This window comes from Austrofundulus limnaeus, unplaced genomic scaffold, assembly GCF_001266775.1.
Source record: "Austrofundulus limnaeus strain Quisiro unplaced genomic scaffold, Austrofundulus_limnaeus-1.0 Scaffold8, whole genome shotgun sequence".
NCBI lineage: Eukaryota > Metazoa > Chordata > Actinopteri > Cyprinodontiformes > Rivulidae > Austrofundulus > Austrofundulus limnaeus.
In genome coordinates, this window is record NW_013952410.1 from 4,480,750 (window position 1) to 4,500,809 (window position 20,060).

General features: G+C 38.1%; 1 protein-coding gene across 1 annotated transcript in view; it reads right to left on the reverse strand.

Moving 5' to 3' along the window:
• Positions 1 to 19,231, reverse strand: part of xpr1a (xenotropic and polytropic retrovirus receptor 1a) — an 84,113-nt gene extending 64,882 nt beyond the window's left edge. Inside the window, exons 1-2 of the mRNA XM_014000760.1 lie at positions 18,824 to 19,231; positions 13,271 to 13,322 (exon numbers count right to left, since the gene is read on the reverse strand). Coding sequence (XP_013856214.1) covers positions 13,271 to 13,322; positions 18,824 to 18,892 — 121 coding nt within the window. The 5' untranslated portion in view covers positions 18,893 to 19,231. The remainder of the gene's footprint in view (positions 1 to 13,270; positions 13,323 to 18,823) is intronic.
• Positions 19,232 to 20,060: the final 829 nt, after the last annotated feature.

The window sequence follows — 20,060 nt, forward strand, 5'->3', positions numbered from 1 at the left end:
AGAAGAAGAAGAAGAAGAAGAAGAAGAAGAAGAAGAAGAAGAAGAAGAAGAAGAAGAAGAAGAAGAAGAAGCTTTTTGGACAAATAATTAATAATTATAAACAATAATTATCTCGTGGCCACACATTAACTATCCCATGACCTCAAGTTATTACCTCGTGGTCACATGTTAACTATCTCGTGGCCACTAATTTATTAATTTTTTTATCCACCGTCACTGGACGGGGTCCATACTTTTGTCCTCTTTTAAATTTTTTGTTTTGTTTTGACAAGCTGCAAGTAGTCAACCCCTGTCCTATGGAGAAACTCTCAGTGCTGTATTTTCGTGCATCTGGATCATTTGCCTCCTTTACCATGGACACAGCCCTCCATGGTGACAGGTAATAGCACACGCTAAATCTTTATTTCAGTAGGGTGGTCAGCACCACTTTTACAATTGTTATCATTTGCAGCAATCTTAGTAGATCACGTGCACCAAGCCCTGCCATTTTTTTTTTAGTTTGAGCAGCAATTTAGCGCTCGTTGTTTGGTATCTTACTAAATCAGCCAGATTATTTCGTGAATGAAGCGAAGCACAAACATCTGAGGGAAATTACAACTTTGTTATTAACATCAGTCTTTAACTAAATCTGTGAATAAAATATAGTTTTTATGCAGTAAAGACATTTTGACAACATTCTCTTACCAGAATCACTTTTGAACTAATTAAATAGGGGTCAAAGGTCAAAATGAATATAACAGGTATTAATATTTTTAAATTAATGTTTGTTGGCTGTATACCTCCTCATGAGCTTCTATTTCCCTTTTTGCATCGTAATGTTCAAACTGTAAGTCATGAATGAACCACCACCCTGCCTGCTCTACCTTTGCTATCCTGGAAGCAATCCAATACTTAAGAATATTAGATTAAAAGCAATTTCCTGACTCAATCTGATTAGGAGAGCACTGACCTTGGGGTGCTTCAGTGTCATATCATTAACCTGATTTACAAGAGCAGGAAGTGCCTTGTTTATTTATTGTTTGGATTTTTAATGTGTTTTTCCCAACACAGTTCATTATAAGAAAACTGAAAGAGTACATTGGCAATAATTTAATTTAGCATGGTACAAATCTTACAGGGAGTTTATCTTGAAACAATGAACATATGAAATTGTGTTTTTAACTTGAGAAAATTTTGTTTAAAATGTTTTATTTGAGTTCAAAACTGTTGTTTTTAAGATGTTAAAAACATTCTTTATATTTATCTGAAGTGTTTCACTTTAAACATCGTGAACTTTCCTGTCTTTAAAGAGTTAACAGTCGCTGCTGACACTGTGGATGTGCGCTCTGAAGGTGGTACTTGAGCAGCATATGAGGCACATTGCTTGTTTCTGAGCATGCTGTGCGAAATATGCATGAGAGCAGCGTGTGTGTGGGCATGTGTGAGTCCCTGTGTGTCAGTTACTGCGTGGCATGTTGAACTTACAGCTTTTTAAGAGCGCCATGAAAAGAAACAGCCACTGACTGGACTTTGAATTCCCACCCATTCATCTGGCTTCAGTACAAACAGAGCGACACATCAGAGATGAATATTTTTGCATGTGTGTACGTGTGTGTGTCAGCCAACTGAAGCTTCCTGTAGCAGATAGCATCTAAGCATTTTTTTTACTGATGAAAACATCCTGATCCTTGTTGATTTGATCTGAACGCTCCTTTTAGCTGTCACTACATGGTGTTGGCTCCCAAATAAATTAAAATATAGCAAAATAAGTCGTTATTAGCACCAGAGCTAATAAATATAGCATTAGCTGCCAAATAAATGTATGATGTTATCTGTAGATTTAATAGCTCCCAAGCTAATAAATACAGCATTAGCTCCCGAGCGATTATATAATATGTATATGCCGATAGCTTCAGAGCTAATATTATTAGCTTGGGAGCTAACGATACATATACAGTATAGTAAAATACTCTTTCTGGTGTTAACTCCAGAGCTAATTTACAAAACATCATGTTGGATTATTTCAACCCATATATTGTGCTGAATATATAAACTAATACAAAACATACATTTATTGTCACACATTATTGTTTTTTAGCTTTGACTCTGTGTTTTAGTCATCTTCATCCCCAGAATGCATTATGCGAGTCACAAAATGTGGACATTCTTATAAACTTAGACTATTTTTAAAGTAATTAGATATTTTCATGTGTCACAGACAACTTTTAATAGAACAGAGAAATAACAACATATTAAGACCAACATGTGCAAGTAGTCCAAGATCCCTTAAATCTGATTTGCCATCATTTTCGCAACACTCTGCAACAATTTGAGAATTGTTACAATTTGGCTTTAGTGAGTTAATTAGAGTTATTCAGTAGCCCTCATTTCAATAGTGCATGCAGCCAATATGTCTGTTTTTTAGGCGCTTAGTTTAACAGTAATGAAGCGATATTTTATAGAAGGAAGGACAGTCTGTTTTTAAAAGGCGCTTTCCTGAGAACATATTCTTTCCTAACAGCACTGGTCTGTCTAATTCACACTTTGAACTTTAGCTTTTTTATCTATTGCACCCACACAAAAGGTGAGATAAGCTACTATAGTATACCACCTGCGTTACATGGCAATGTGACACAATGAGACAAAGAGGAAAAAACCACAGCAACAATTACAATAATAAAAAACTTCCATTTTCATTAAATTATTATACAATTAATCTATAATATTTTATAGTCAATAGGTCACCCTTAATTGAGTAGGTCCTCTTTTTGTCATTAAACTCCCTGTTGAATCTTTGTTTATCTGTTTCTAGTACTTTTTTTATTTTCCTGCTCAATGTAACTCTTCAGCAGGAATCAACGTTTCACCAGAGACCATTGTAATTCACTGCACCACTGTGATTCTTAGTTTTAAATGTTCTAGTTTTTTGTCTGTTTCTAACATGAACAAAATGAGGCTCGAGTGATTTCAGACTCTTTCTTTGGTGCCATGGTAACTGCAGTAAAAAAAGTTCAGGGTGGCTTTGTGTGTCAACAAGAAAAGAGAGAAACTGAAGCTGCAAATCAGCATTAAAACTAACCAACACTTTTTTTAAACATTTTATTTCAAAAGATCCTTTTCCAAACTAAATCATAGCTCTCATATTAAACTTGCAGTAAATGCGAAAGCACCTGAGATTAACAATACAGCAAGTTAACTCAACGCACGTGGGATTATTGTCATAAAATCTTAACAAGCGATCTCAAATAATCCTCTTACAAATGTCTGCTGTTCATGTCGAGGGAACAATAAGCCTCTCTGCTCAATTGAGCTGCATATTAATGGGGTGATTATGAGACCTAATTATCAGATGGCACTTGTCAAGAAGAAGCCACGCAGTTAGCCTGAGGATAAAATGCAAAACAGATACAAACTGTTGTTTCTGCAGGAAAATGGGAGAGGACCATCTCTCTTGTAACAATACAGCTTTCTCATCAGGGTAAACAAGTCACACATCTCCAGAACTTAACTCCAAAATGTCATCTTTTAAAATAAAATCATGTTAGTCACACGTTGAGCAGGACATGAAATATGCACAATACATGATGTCTGCATATTATTGTAGGCATCATGAATCGTGAAGGATAAACACTAACAGTCCTGACTGGATGAGTCAATGATAGAAAGAGGAACTGTGACTCTTCTCTCACTTGTTTTTATTCCAAAACACATTTATAATCATGCTACCATGCTAACTTTCTGCTAAACCACTGAGTTGTTTTGCTGTCTGTGAGTGACAGGGCAGTTATTGAAGTTTCACGAACAACTGAAGGGAACGCCAACATATTTCCCATTTAACACTGTTAATAATTCAACATTTAATAACAGAAATAAATAAAATAAAGTAGGCAGGCTGTCCGGGACATTTGTGAATTATTGATCTTTCTTTCCTCTGGTCACTAGATTATAAGATGATGTGGTGTAAATAAGAGGAGAAATAAATCTGGACCAATAACCTTCAGCCCTTTGGAAAGACAATCCCCTGAGCTCAAATGTATCAAATCTCAATTACCAATAGTTCTATCTGACACCAATAGAATGTATTTAGAAAATGTGCAGTGGGTTCAGAATTAATGACCAATATAATAAAATACATTTTGACAGTTTTTTCTTACTTTTCATTTTCACACATCTTTTGTGTGAAAAATTTTACCATTTGGGAATGGAGGTTCCCTACAGATTTGGCTTTCTTTCCTTCATTTATCACCACTGCTGCCCCCCCACCCCCACCCCCCATCGTCGTTTTTATTATTCTCAGTACTTTCACAGAATCCACTACCTTTCTTGCTTTTCAGTAAACATGCCCATTCTCTTCATGCACAGAATTGGAATAAAATAATTTACAATCAGATGCCACAAAAGGGAAACATGTCAAGCTCACCATTTTAACTTACAATCAACCACGGTGGCTCAGACCCCCATGGGGACCACTCAGCTCTGAGTTTTGAAATCAGTCTGATGCCAGGTGTAATACTGAAGCCTGTAACTACAGTGATGATGAGTTGAAACTCTTCACGGACAGAGAAAAAGAACTTGATTTGATGGTATATTACAACTATGTTGTCAAGCCAACTGATGGCCCATGGGCCAAATGGGGCCTGCCACTGCATTTTATGTGGTCCACAAGCGACTTCAAAAATGCAATACTGTCTAAAAATAAGCTGCTTTAAAACCAGCGTTGACCTTAAATTATATCTCCTATAAAGCATGTTGATTAGTTCACCAACAAAATGATGTCATCCCACCTCTAGGTGGAGGTGCACATGGTATAAAAGTAGCCATCAGCTGTTGAAATTTGCCATGTAAATTCTCTGATTCACTGGTTTTTCACCAGCTAATTTTGCTGTGGCCCAGTTGTCCTGGGAAGTGAGAGTTTCCTAATGATAAGCTGTAAATTTAAACTGGAACTGGAATTCCTGTGGGAATTTCCTGTCAGAAAGCATGAGAGATCCGAATTTAAGATGGCAGCTATTCATCACTCAACAGTGAGTAAAACTCTCTTACTTTTACTTTTAATGGTAATTCTATATTATTTATTTAGCATTTAGTCAGTCGTACACGTAGTACTTTTCAGTGTTTATAAGATGACGTGTTAAAACTTTGTTTCTATGCAGGAAATACCATGTAGAGCTCAGTTATTGTTTGTTAACAGTGCTCAGTATAGCAATGAGACGAGGATTGTTGAAGATAATCATAACTGGCCCTTTGAGGACAATCTGGCGAAAATGAGTTTGACACCCCTGTTAGAGAAACAATACAGAGATGTGCTACGATGATAGACCCAACAGTGCCCACCCACTAACAAATGTAACAGTCACCCACTTACAGCCAAAATGTTTTTCTTTTTGTTTTGTATTTTTGTACAGCAATTAAGTTTCTCTGGTATTTTCAGTAGATTTACAACAAAGTGAAAAGAAGTGTATAATGTCATAACTTAATTGGCTGCTCTTTAAGTGCAGAAGTAGAAAAATAGAAATGCATGAGCCATATGGCCCTGTTGTCATCACCTATGGTTCACAACACACCCACTCACCCTTCAGCATGCCGTTCTTTCTGTGTGTGTGTGTGTGTGTGTGTGTGTGTGTGTGTGTGTGTGTGTGNGTGTGTGTGTGTGTGTGTGTGTGTGTGTGTGTGTGTGTGTGTGTGTGTGTGTGTGTGTGTGTGTGTGTGAGAAAATCTGCAAAGAGCATAAATGGATAGACGAAAACATCAACACTAAAAGGAAAGTCAAGGTCACACGTCTCCCTTTCGATCGTACAACTTTTAAAGGGACAGTGTGAGAATATATGATACCCAAACCTGCAAATTAAACTTTTTTTTTTGCCAAGCTAAGCAGAAAAAAAGTAAATTTAATGCATCAAGCAAAGGCTGGCTGGCAGGTTGGCAGATATCCAGAGCTTTTCATTCTCATCCCAGATTAATGAAATAACTTGTTCTTTAACAGAGGTGACTTATGCCCCGCTATAATATCCTAAAACCCAGAAACAGTCAGTTTCTTATCTACAGAGACATATTTCATTATATTAACAAACCTTCCACACATGAGATTGTTGAGTTCACTGCTGTTGCTACAAAGTTGCCAGTTGTGCACATGGCAAACAGCCAGATCCAATCTGTGCTTTCAGTTTATTTAACCTTTAAAGCACAAAGCCTTCATCGTTTCATGTGTATAGATTACAAACTCTTCTTGTAATCTGCATAGACATTAAAGAGTGCACACAATGAATGTCACCATACAATAAAAAAAACAGGCACAGATCTGGAGAACATGAGCATTAGAAGCCCTCATAATTATATTTTAGAGCTTTAAGAGGTTAAGTTTGACCTTGACTCCTTTCAGCACTATTAACCCTTCCTTCATTCCTGTTCGTCACCCACCCCCATTCAAAACACTCCACAACAGGAAGCCCCCCCACCCCAGACCTCACCACCTCTGTTTACTCAGAAAAAATACCACAAATCTAAAACTAACCCACCCTGCTCTGTAGATATGATATTTGATATATCTCTAAAACAAACACCAACTTCTCCCTTTCTCATTTTCCATCCTGCCTTCCCTCCTCCCCTCAAACTCATTCATGCGTGATCTAATTTATCAATGAATAATGGATGGACAGATAGAAGACTTTCATCTAAGGTTCCTTTTCTCTCACAGTCTTTTTCTTGCGGAATGGCTGCGGTGCTAATGCAGGGCAGCATGCATTGGAGATGAGCCCAGAGACCTCCCACTCAGTCTGTCTGTCTGCTGGTTGAAGGATTTTCTCTGTCTCAGGCAGTTTCTGTTGCATCTTTTTCTGTCCGTGCCGATCGTTCACTGCTGTATCCAAAGTGCGTTATTTTTTCACCCCAAACATTTTCCTTGTCTTTACCTTTTATGTTCCTGCAGCCATCTTTCTTCATTCCACTCTTAATCCAATCACCTACTATCATTTTCATTGCTCATTACTTCAGCTCAATCACTCTCTGACCTTGGAATAATGATCCTAGATTTGTATTGACCGTCACTCTGCTGCCTCCATCCCCTCTAATTCCCTCAGAAGATTCATCAAAGGACCAACCCCTGACATAGAAACCTGTCTGCCGTGAAGCACTAAAAGAGCTCATGTCTTTAGACTTGATTTTTACAATATTCATTCAGGTTACAGCAAGATTAAGGACTAAATAAAGAACCAACCCCCACACAAACACAGCAATTAGTGTTTGCTAGTGAGCAGAAGCAGCAGCTTGTCAAAGAACCCATCAATAATGCAGGTAGGTGGGAGACCCTGACTGCCATACTCCAATCCTGCTACCCCCCCCCCCCCCCCCCCCCCCCCCCCCCTCCCCCCCCCCCCCCCCCGCATGTCTACCTGTCTGCCGTCCATCTGCCCTCCTTCCAGCCCATTGTTTCTGTCACTCTGACTCTGACCTCCTGTGATTCACACAGGATTTGTTATCAGAACAGAGAGAAGGTTGTGCGATGTATCTGACGTGCACATATCCTCGAGCTGCTGTGTGTAGAACAACTGTGCAAATATGTATTAATTTATTTATCATCTGTACAAAAACAACCTTTATATTTTTTTATGCACAAACTCTGCATTTTTTTCCGCACCATGGAGAGCTTGACATAATTGTGCAAATATTTACTAAAGTCCCCTCGTTCACGCTCCTAATCCCACCCTCACTTAATAACGTGATTTATTTGCCTCTGTTCATTTATCTATGCGCCTTTGCACAATGCTGTATTGTTGATTTTGTGTATTAAACATAATAATTGAAAAACAAACATAACTCACGATTCAGGAGTAAAAGCATGCTTTTGAAAACCAAAAAAGTAAAAAAAAAACTAAAGAAACAATGCGTCGCTGTTTTTGAGAACCTGTTTGAGCAAAAAAACAAAACTATTCTGAGGCTTTAAAACTAAATAAATTAGATTGTAATTTCCCTCCTGGGGTGAGGGAAGACTCCAGCAGAGAACAAGAACGGTAATAGCAGCTGCTGTTCACAAGAAGAATAACAATCAGCTCTGTATTACACGGCCAAGCAGCTTTTCTACTAACCCTTCAACACGGATGGGACAACAACAGAGAAAATGGCGGACGAGAAAGCAGCTGGGATGAAAACTAAAGACCGAACAGAACAAATTTTGGCTGACGTGTATCTAAAACAATTATTAACAATGACTTAAACCAACCGTGACATTAAGTGCAAAGCCTAAATAAACATCTAATATATTTTATTTTTAAGTTTGTTATTAAAGCCCAGTGGCAGGACAATATTATTCATGGGAGATTTAAAAGCAAAAGCTTCACAAGCAGCGGCTTGAATGTTCACGATGAAGCAACGAATATCTGGCTTTTAGTCTGCCTTGTTTTAAATTAATGAATGATGAGGAGCTGTTTATTATTTTTATCTTTATTCTTTAATTTCTACATAACTTGTCAAGACTAGATTGCTACCAACCCACACACCACGATACTTTTAACATTTCAGAATAAATACAAAGTTTCAATTTCCGGTCTCTGATTTCTGATTAAAAGACAACAGAATTCAAACAATAAAGTCTCTATTTTTTCAATTGCTGCTTTTCTACCATCATGTATCAGGTTGCATGAAAAGTATTAGTTTAAAGTTCTGTAGAGGCTGACAGTCGAAGCCAGAGATATTATTGACTATAAAGTTTTAAAAAATGCTGACAAAGGAAGTTTTTAGACTGTGGTGAATCAAAGAGCTAATCCAGTCACTGTAGGTGAATTATCTGTAGACTTCATCTGGGTTCATAATTGGCCTCAGCTCACTGTCAGTGCCATCACTGTCTGCATCCCGCAGCTAACCACCTCAGTAATGCACTGATAACATCAACAATAATAGACAGACTGCAGCAGCACAGAAGGGGGGGGGGGGGTGCACACAAAATGCCCAACTTGACGAATTATAAAAATAATTTATAAGAAATCTGGCCACATATAGCTGAACACTAATCAGATAAAACAACAGATTCCTGTTCCAGCTGTGTTTGTTTACATTACTTACATCTCTGTAGTAACCAGCAGGCTATAACTGAATTTAATTGTGGCATACCTCATCCTAATGGATGGAAAGTGGGGAACTAGCTGTTTGCTTTTATTTATTTTTTCTCAAACTCCACAGTAAATGAACAGACATATTTAAATCAGTTATATGTGTTGAAGAATGAAGTGAACAAGAACAAAGGACGGGTGGTCAGAAGCCCTCAAAGCTACGGCTCAACAAACACATCATTCCAGTCAGCATTTAAATGCAAATCACATTTATATTTTATTTTATATTTGTCTCATTAGTACTGCGTGACAACAATACACTCTGAAGTGCTGTCAGGTCTGTCTATTACACAGCTAACATCTGCATGAGGTGCAGCAGGTGTCCAGTAAGGAAATACAGTGAGCGAGCAAGTCGTTATATTCAGTCAATGATTTATATGTTGCTTTTCTTAAATAAAGAGATGTCAATGTTAGTTTTATTTATATAGCACTTTTAAAATCAAGAATGTGGACCAAGCTGCTTCACAAACAAGAGATGTAACGGAAAAAAAGAAAGAACAAACTTGTACAATGAAAAAAGGCTAAACAAAAACAAGAAAAATGCACAACTGAAAGGTCTGGATGGAACCCAGATTGACCTTGAATTGAAAGCAAGTGTAAAAGTAAGTGAGTTTTTAGGTGGGATTTAAAAGACTGAACAGATCCTGCTGAGTGAATATTAATGGACAGGGTCTGGGGGGACCGCCACTGCAAAAGCCTGATCCCTTCTGTGCTTTAATACACAAAGACTCAAGTAAAGACACAGAGAGGTGGAAGGAAAAAGGGGAGCAAACCTTACAATTAAGTGTTTATTATCATTTTTTTCTACATGTAATAAATCATTAACTAAGTTGTTATGAAAAAACTAATTTCTGCTTGTGTTGAATTCCCATCCTTCATAGTGGTAAAAATGGTTGAAATAAATAAAGAATTTTGTTTTTCATGTCTTATCTGTCTGTATAACTCAGGTAAATCTTATCTAAGGTTCAAACTGACCAGAATCCTGGATAATAATGTCCAAAGTCCAATTCAACATTTATGACTGTAGAGTCAGAGAAACTACAAATTTAATTTATTTTTCCAATATCACCTGGCTCTGGTTTAAAACTAATTTGATTTGACAGATTGAGTTGTGAAACTGCTGCAGTAAGCGTGTGTTTTGTAACACCCGCTGATCTGATTTCGCTCATAAAAAGTCGACAAGCCTAAACCACAAGAGACAGTGCTTCTCAATAACGCCGTTTCTGCTGCTGCGTTCAGCCTTTTAATTTCCTCTGAAATAACTTTATACAGACAAAAGTCTAATGAATCGAGAGACATCTTCAATCAAACAACAGCTTATTTAAAACTTTAGCTGTGTTACTTTGAAAAGAACATTCTTCCTCCACTACATCAGGGTTTCTGCAACCTTTACAATCAAAAGAGCCCTTTCTCCTCCTTGGCTCCCAAGGCACAAAACATGTTACAACTGTGATTATCAACTGGTGGTCCGTGGGCCACTTCGAGTTCGTTGAATGGGGGCCTTTCTGGTCAGTGAGGGTGACATTATAAAGCAAAAGATATATAATACATTTTAACATTTATTAATATTTTTTACACTTTAGGACAAAAGAAAATACCATATTTACAGAGGTTAGACAACGAAACTGAAACACGTGGTTTTAAACCATAACATCCCTTTCAGACAGCTTCCTCTTGTGTCCACAGTTAATCCTGTTGGATGTGGTTGGTTCTTCTTGGTGGTATGCTGACATTCCCCTGGATAATGTGACTCTTGATACATCACAAAGACTTGCTGTCTTGGTCACAGATGCACCACCAAGATGTGCACCAACAGTTTGTCCTCTTTTGAACTCTGGTATGTCATACATAATGTTGTGTGCACTGCAATATTTTTGAGTAAAACTGCTCTTACCCTGCTAATTGTATCTTCACACTCTGCTCTTACTGGTGCAATGTGCAATTAATGAAGATTGGCCACCAGACTGGTCCAATTTAGCCATGAAACCTCCCACACTGAAATGACAGGTGTTTCAGTTTTATTGTTTAACCCCTGTATGTAAACAAGAAAAATACAGTATGTAGTTTATACCAAATTTAATAAAAAAAAAACTACAACCAAATTATGCAGTTTTTTTTCTAATTCTTCTTATTATCTAGTCTAGTATTAAAGGGCTTTAACAGTAGCCCTGATGGATTTGAGAGAAAGAGCCTACTTTAAGTCTGGAAGTTGATCTAATCAACATGTTTCACTCATTGTGTTATTGAGCACATGATTGCAAACAAATTGAGTGTGAGTGTACTCACGTTGTGAGTACAAAAACCAAAAAAATGCCATCTCATGTTAGTTTTGGTCAAGAACCACTGTAGAGGGACCCAAGAGCTGCATGTGACCCCAGAGCCACAGGTTGCAGACCCCTGCACTACATTAACCTGACTTGTGTAGAACTTTGTAGAGGATTAGGATTTAATACCAGTTATCAAATGAATCAGGAACAACGAAAATACACAAATATTAAACTATATAAGTCAAGAGAATGAGAGAAATCTACTGTTAGATCTTAAGGCCCTGTCACTAACGTTTTAAGTTTATGCCAACTTATGAAACTTATTTTGGACGAAATTACTAATAAAAGTTTTGATCAATTTGTTAGCATTACAGTACAGTATGTATTAAGAGTACACGCCTAAAAGAGGCTTCCAGATGATTTTTAAAATTCCATCTTCTACGTAAATTTTGCAAAATTTTCAAGTTGGAATAAGTTGACTAAAACATTTTAGTGTGACAGGGCCTTAACCATTAAATAGAAAATTAGAGAACATATTTAATACCTGCTCACAAAACTAATTAATTACTGTACATACTTTTACTTCACTGAGGTTTAGGTTGTAAGTAAATGAGGCAATGATCAGAAATAATGTTGCTCCACCAACATAAAACTTGTGTTTTGGTAAAATGCATGGTGCAAAGCAGAAAAATCAAGTTGAATAAGAAGGAAATATTTACTCTGTCAGATAAATGACATTCTGATTTCCCCTTGATTGATTGATCGTGTCTCTTTCATAAGACATGGTCCCCTATCTCACAACATGTTGACAGCGACAGCCGTGACCTGAGTATAGTTTACACACGAGGCAGGAAATCATTCGTCATCCGCTGTGAGATTACCCAAAATGCCCCACAGCACCCGAAGACATGACTCAAAGCAAAACACACAGCTTAAGGTATCCAAAAACAATGTGCATGTTTCAATGAAGAATGAATAAGTTTAAGGAAAAGAAGTCGTGAAAACATGCTCAGGAGTTTTCTATAAGTTTCTCAGCAGATTTTAATGCTTGAGACTCAGACACAAGCACCTAAAAACACAACTCTGTGTTGTGCACAGGCTCAATGAGGGTGTGTTCCTGCTTTACAGCCCATAAAGAAAGACCACTTCATACACCCGTCTATCTAAAGTCCATGAGCTCTGGGAGTTGCAGCTCTGAGAGGGCATGTTGCACCACACTGAAAAATCTGTCACGTCTGTCTGGACAAAAGCACAGTTGTTGACTTAAAAAAACAGATAATAAACAGAGCAGAAGTCCTTTTTGTACACTTATAGTTTGTAGGTCAAGTCCTAGTTTTCCCCGCTGTCTGAACACACAGTGACAGCTCCAGACATCTCACGGCAGAGAAAGTTTTTTCACCTTCACAGTTTATCTAATAAAACTTGTTTGAATTGTTTCCCACGCTGCACATTACTTCCAGTTTGAAGCTGAAAGTAATTATAGACAGTGGCCTTTCTTATCTTTACTCTGTGAGCAACACTCAGCAAAGCTGGCGCTGAATCACAGTTCTGTTGAGACGAGCTGGCCAGAACGAGGAAAAACAAAACAAAACAAAAAAACTTATTTTTGATTTTCCCACAAACGAAGCTCTAATGACAACTGCTTGTCGCCACATTTAAAAGCAACGTAAACATTTCCCTCACTTCTTGTTTATTGCCTGTTACAACTAGATGAAGAGTAATAACAAAAAACTGGCTTGTTGAGTCAGAAACCCTGGAGAGAGTGGCAACAAGTTAGCATTAATTTCAATCTATTTTTAACTAATGAAGGGTTGTTATTCTGGGGATGCCCAAACAGGGGACTGCTGAGTACATGAGAGAGTCTGAGTGTGTTTCTGTCCGTCTGTCTGGGGTTTTGTTGATCCAAACACTGAGTCTTCTTACCTTCCATGGATGGAGCTTGGTCCTGGGCAGCGTACAGCATATCCTTAAAGGCCTGGTGACATGAAAATCACAATTACTCTCTTCAAATACTTCAAAACTTCACATTTGTTTCATTTTGTTGGTTCTGAAAGCATATGTTTTGCAAAAACAATGGGCAGAATAAAACCTGTGAAATGGCTAATCGTTAAAACCACTGAGTCTGTTACACCATTTACCTTAAGGTAAACTAAACACCTGCTCAGGGTTTAGTTAAATCCCATTAATGATCACACCAACACGAAGTAAAAGACCATTTTGCACAGTCACTACAGCCTTAAAAATGTCTTCAACTTTTAAGAACTCCTGCAATTTTCACATTAAATCTGATTTTCTTTATATTTACTAACTCAGCTTTTTTTTACACCTCAACAGAAAGGGCTGGGTGATAATTCAGTAATCATATATTGTATATCATGATAGACACGTGTTTTATATCAATAGAAAACACGTTTGATATAATATCAATAATTTCACTGGTTATTAACTGATAATGGTTGATAACGTTCTGATAAAATAAGCTAGGAGTTTCAGCTAAACAACACCAGGAAAGCTAGGACTCACCGTCAAAATAAAAGCTTCAAGCTGTTAATAGACGACAAAAGCCCACAAAAAATTATTTCCTGTACTTTATTTTAAAATGTGTAACTTGGGTTTCGTTCCCCCTCTTGTCGGCACATTTAAGAGATAGAGCGCTAGCATGCTGGACAGGACCACCATTGTAGGGTAATTATGAAATTAATAGACCACTTCATAGTTAGAAATAATCATAAATGAAATGTGCATGCATGAAGCGGGCCAACCTCATGTTTATCGGGAAAAAAGCAGAGGTTTTTATGAAAACGCCACTGTAATTGCCCAAATTCAAAAGGTACAATTTACGCCGTTAACTTATTTGTGTTAAACTTTCCTTTAGGATCATAGATGAGATTTTTCACAAATATCTAAATGTGCTTTTTTGAGCTTGTTGAGTTTGCATAATTATGTCTTCATATAGCAACCAGTTTTTGTCCAGTTGACCTATGACCCGGAAAAACTAGGCTTCACCGTGCGTATTTTTGACAATTTCTAACTACAAAATGGTCTATCATTGATTGCGGATGCTGTTACACTGAAATAAGGCATCTAAAAACTGAAAAAGGTGTCAATATGACACCCCAACAGCTAAAGGCCTGCAGCCAAACAAGGTAAGCTAGCAAACAACCTGTGGAGTAATGTGCAGCAGCAGTTTCATGTTTCACCACCGTGCCTCGTTAAATGCTTAAAAATAAAAAGAACGACCTAGAGAAAAGAGAAAATGAGTGCAACAGCTCAAGAGTAAATTGTGGATAAAAGAGGAAAGGTCATTCAGATATTTTAAGTTCGACAAAACTCGGACTGACGTTGTCTAAAACTAATCAATAATTATCGATATCGACCAATATGAAACATTATTATCATGATCATCCTAACAGTAAAGATGGTTCAAATAAGTATATTTATAATAACTTTATGACTAAAACTATCATTATTATGGGTAGGGAGTCTAACCTGATATTCTTTTTGTTTGCTGTAAACAAATTATTGGGATTTCAGTTGAAAACGTTTTGCATCTTGTCCTTCAGGCAGTCAGGAGTATTTCTAGTTGTGAGAAAAAATCTCGAGTGGACAAACTCCTGTTTGCATTTGTGAATAAAACTTACATTCTTGCAATGGAAATGAACACTGATAATAAAGATTACGTGCGATGCAAGTTCTCTGAGGTTAAAGCCTACTTTATTGATGTCCAACAAGGCTGTAATAACGATGTGATGGTGGGATAACATATTCTGTAACTGTTTTAGCAACTGATCTTTGTGTATGAGAATAACTATCATAAGAGAAGCATTCAAACCTGGATTTAATGTAAAAAACAATCTCATTGTCACTTAAGTGATGTTGATTTTGTCCAGGGTTAACTTGTAACACCTGCTTTTTTAGGAAGATGACAGTGAGGAAGCACTGTGGGAAATCCAAGGAGTGGGTGGAGACCAGTCAAAAATAAAGTGCAGCAGAAGCAGCCTGTTGATAACTGAGCCTGAGTCTTACTGTAAACTGCACAAACAACGACAGTCCACCACTACAACTACGTATTCTCCAGTGGGGACTCGTTTTGTTATGCTGCCAAGAACAATGGAGCTGTCGAAAGGCTGGCTAGTAACTACTGGTCAGCGGCCAGTGCAGCTAAAAACTGTGAAATTGTGATTTCTAACAGAAATTGGGGGCGGGGAGAAAGGCATTGCCAGATGAGACAAGAAAGGTGGGCCTTTTAGCTCTTCAGGAAACTGATTCAGAGCTGCAGACTTATTTATTAGTGATCCAGCCGTCAGTTAAAAATGTCAAACTATGACGAGGACGCCGATCAGGATGTTTCAGTGGAGACCCATTCTTATCCTGCACAGATCCATGGCTAGAGCAGAAAGCAGTTGGATGACTCGAGCCTGCCGCTCTAAGTGGATCCCGACGTGATGGGAAGTGGAGAGGATGTAAGGAGAGGCTGAAAGAAGGGGAGGAGTGGTGCAGAGGGCAGGTCTGGTGAGGGACCAGATGTCTTCCCAGTGGGGGAGGAGTGACGAGGAGCGGGTGGAAGGGAGGAGGGAGGTATAGAACGGCGGGTTCTCAGCAGTGGCCGTGCCTGTTGTATACATAATAATCATATCGCACATGAATCACACTGCCACCGCTCAGGATGCACAACAATCGGACCGTTGAGCTTACAGTTTTATCGCGATGAAACTAAACTCCTCTGATTATGATCATGTTATTAACCTTTAAATGAGCGAGAATCTGTTTATGAAATCACACCTACGCTTGCTTTAAGTCGGCTTGATTTTTTAATAGTTTGAGCAGTAAATGCATCCTCCTCCTCCTCAAGCTTACATGAGTGATCAGGCTGAGGAAGCAAACACAGAAACGGCCTTCATCTCTCGCCCACACACTCACACACACCTGAATCCTACTGGGGTTTTTTTTTTCTGTACGGAACCAGAAATCACATCTATTGGCATTTTCCTGAAGTCTGTAAAACCTTAATTTCAGTTAATGAGAGCCAACTTCAGTTGTTTCATATTGAACAATATTGTGTTACATTTTTTCCCCTCATCAACATTCATGTCCTGCTTTAGGTATGAGCCTCATGAGAGCGCTTGCCCCCCTTGCACACATCTATTTACCATATAGCTTCGTACCTGCAGTCCCACAGGATAAAGGGCACACCTCATTATTCTTTCACTCAATCACCTTGTCAATGTGTCCACGTTCAAATGGAGTGACTTACTAATTAAAACCCGTGTTTGTACCGGCAAACACGGGTTTTCATTTTTTGCTTCTTCCCTTTTCTCTCTGCATAGAAACCAACTGACCAATCTAATCAGACTGCACTCAGTTTGCTACACAATGAACCGCAATGACAAAAAAAGGAGGAGAATGAATGAAGAGCAGACAGCAGGTTAATGAATATCGACAGAGGAAAGACAGAATGTCGCTTCAACCACTTGCAGCTTATTTGCCAAAACAGAGCGAAAATCAAAAAAAATAAATGTCTAAGTTTTGTGAACAAATGATCTGTGCTCATTAAGATGATGTCAGGGTGGCTTCAGGAGAACACAGGGGAATGTTGAGATAAAAACTGTTTTCTTTCTTGACATTTACTTTTGTTTACCCCTTGCCGGAGATGACTTTTCAGCTTGTTGGGTTTAACATACATACAGGGGAGGATCTGTACATCAACAGCAGACATGAGCTGTCTACTTGCCCCACCCACTCAGGTGATAATGGTGTTTACAGAAGTCAGACAAAGACTGAGAGCTCCCACAGAGGACCACAAACACATCCTTCATCCACAACTTCTATTCTGATTTCTCATTTACGAAAAACCACCAAATGTTTGAAGAGTGACGCAACTCTTGTTCTAAAGCAAATCTTTAAAGTAGTCATGCTTGATGAGGCTGCAAACGCCATAAACTGTCAGTGATTGACATGACTGATGGAGATCAATGTTTACCACAATCTCACGTAAAGCACTAATCACTTCTTTTTGAAGCACCTTAGACACCCTAAACTATACTGATTCATAAAACGCTATAAAATTATAATTGAAATTGTTAAATTCTGCTGATGAGCAAAAAGCTGAAAACACAGATGACAGAAAAAAATCTATCATCTTCCATCTCAGGTCAGTGAGCGGCGCGGTGAAGATTGGAGGTGTAAAATGGCTGGTATGGCCATGCATCTGTCCCTGGGCTCAGTGTGAATACAAAAACACCACATAGTCTTTACATGTATGTAATCTACAAATACCCTCCTTTCATCACCTTCATTAATTGTCTACTTTTATGATTTTTCCCCCCTCAATTTTATGTGAGGTCTTCATTTCTTTTATTACTCAATGAAAGCAGCGCATGATTCATGTCAAGATGAAGAGCCTCCAATGGCGACTGCAGCCCACTTTGAAGCCTGATCATAATATTCAGAGCATGTTTCCAAAAATGAACCGGGTGCAGTGAGTTTGTGTTGGGTCTGGCGCGCAGGTTGCGCAGGGTGAAGAGAACGTGGGGTCTTTGTCTATAATTCATAACGTTAAATGGAACTCAGCGGCACGTCTGCACTGAAGCTGGATCCACGAAGAAGTGGGTTGTGAAAAATAAAAGGCTCCTCAAAACACTGTCCGGCACAAAGCGTGTGTGTACAAACAAAGATCATGAATCTGAGTCTGCAGATATTGTGTTGGATGAAGGTGATCCAGACTGACCCACTGTTTCAAAGAAGAAAACATTTAGAAATTTGAAAGAGAATAAATGCATGCCTCTGTTTTCAAAGCTGAGGTAAAAGAGGATAAATATTAGGATTATAAATTAAAAAAAATAAACTAATTGGTGTCTCGGGGATTGTCATTGTAATTAGTTAAACAGATCTTATTTTTAAATGTAAGGCTTATGACAAAATAGGTTGCTTGTTAGAATTAGGAATCTGAACCGAAAACAGGTTTTTCTTTTTAAAAGACAACCTCGTATCTACAATGACACTAAAATAAAATTAGAAAAAAACAAGTGTTTATATAAAAAATAACTAATATTTGTTCCAAGCTTAAAGTAAAGCACTACATCTGTACATTTTAATATTCATGAAGTTGCCAAAAATTTACAAAATTAAATTATTTTTTTCAAGAATTCAGTGAGTTAAACTGTTGATTTAATTCATTTTTGGTTTTAAATTAAGCACACAATAAACACCGACTGCTCCCCATGGCTCTTAACAACCGCAGTCCATTCAGCATTCATAAACAATAGGACATCCTTATTTTACCAGTCCTTTATGGCTCTCAAGAGAAAGCTGCACTTGAATTGAAAAATATAATTAAAAGATCCTGTAAATAAAACCGTGAGAGGTAACAGAGTTTATAATAACTGTTCTGTTTTAGTTTATTATAAGGGTTTGACCCCCCCCCCCCTTATGTCCACATGTACAGTTATTATTTTAATCACCAATAGAATAAATTACCTCATACTGGAGATATTGCTTCCTCCACTCTGGAGTGATGTGGGACGCAAGATGCTCTGCGAATTTCATTGTTTTCCTCCGGAACAAGTGTCCCTAAAATAAAAAGGAGCTGTGTTAAATCCTGGAGCGCTTGTCCCCCCTTCGGTCGACGCGACTTTTGTTCTGTCGGGGCAACTTGCTGCTGGGTTTGTGAGGAAGCTCCGGCTTCTTTCCACTTCAGGCTCGTCCGGCTCCGAACTCAGCCATGCTATTCCCGCGGCGGGGGTCGGCGGTGGCGGCGGCCTCTGTAGAAACAGGTGGTCGGACAGGAAGAGTGTGAGAGTGCCTCAGCGACTTTGCTCGGTCCCTCCCTGGGCCGCTCTGGGGACATTACGGTCCGCCATGGAGCGGACTACACTGACGTGGTTGCGTCAGCAGAGCGCGCAGTGGCACCGGGCTGAGCGCTGCGCTGCTGGGACCTCCTGCTGCTGGCTCGGAGTCCACATTCCAGTGTTTTACTTTTATTCCGTTTTAGAGCCTTTTCACATAAAAGTGATGCTTCGGGAGCGTGTGTGGTCTGCAAATAAAGACGGGAAAAGTTACTTTTCAGCAGATTTAAGAGGAGTATCTGTCAGATAAAATGGATATAACGCATCAAATAATTAGCCAAACATCAAATGTGAGAATTAATTACACATTTTAATTACTGCGAAGCAAACAAAAGCCATATTAAGTGAATTAATCATCTGTTTTGATTAAGTGACAAATTTTCTTCTTGAAGAAACTTTACTTTAAAAACAACAACTTTCAAATACTTTCTTATCGGGAGCGGACGACCTCAAAGGGGCAATGGCAAGGCAGGAATAAAATTAAGGTCGTTCAGTTTAATAGAAAAAAGAATTGAATTAAAAAAAAAAATCCCTAAAATAAAATAATATTTATTTGAACAAATTAGAGCAGCAGCTATTTTTAATTTTCTAATCACTTTAAAGCAGAACACAAGTCATGCATTATCTTTATGATAAAATAGTTCTGTAAAACGTTTAAAACGTATATTTTTAATTGTTTTTAATAAAGTGATGCTAAAGACAAGTTTAACAGCTGGAAGAAAGGACTTTATTTGAATAAACAATAGTTAGTTTAAACAACTTTTAAGACGTAACCACCTGTTTGTTTGTCAAAGTAGAGTTAATAAGAAAAACATCAGTTTTTCTTTTTTCTTCTATGCTTTTTTAAATAACTTGATTTAATCTATTAT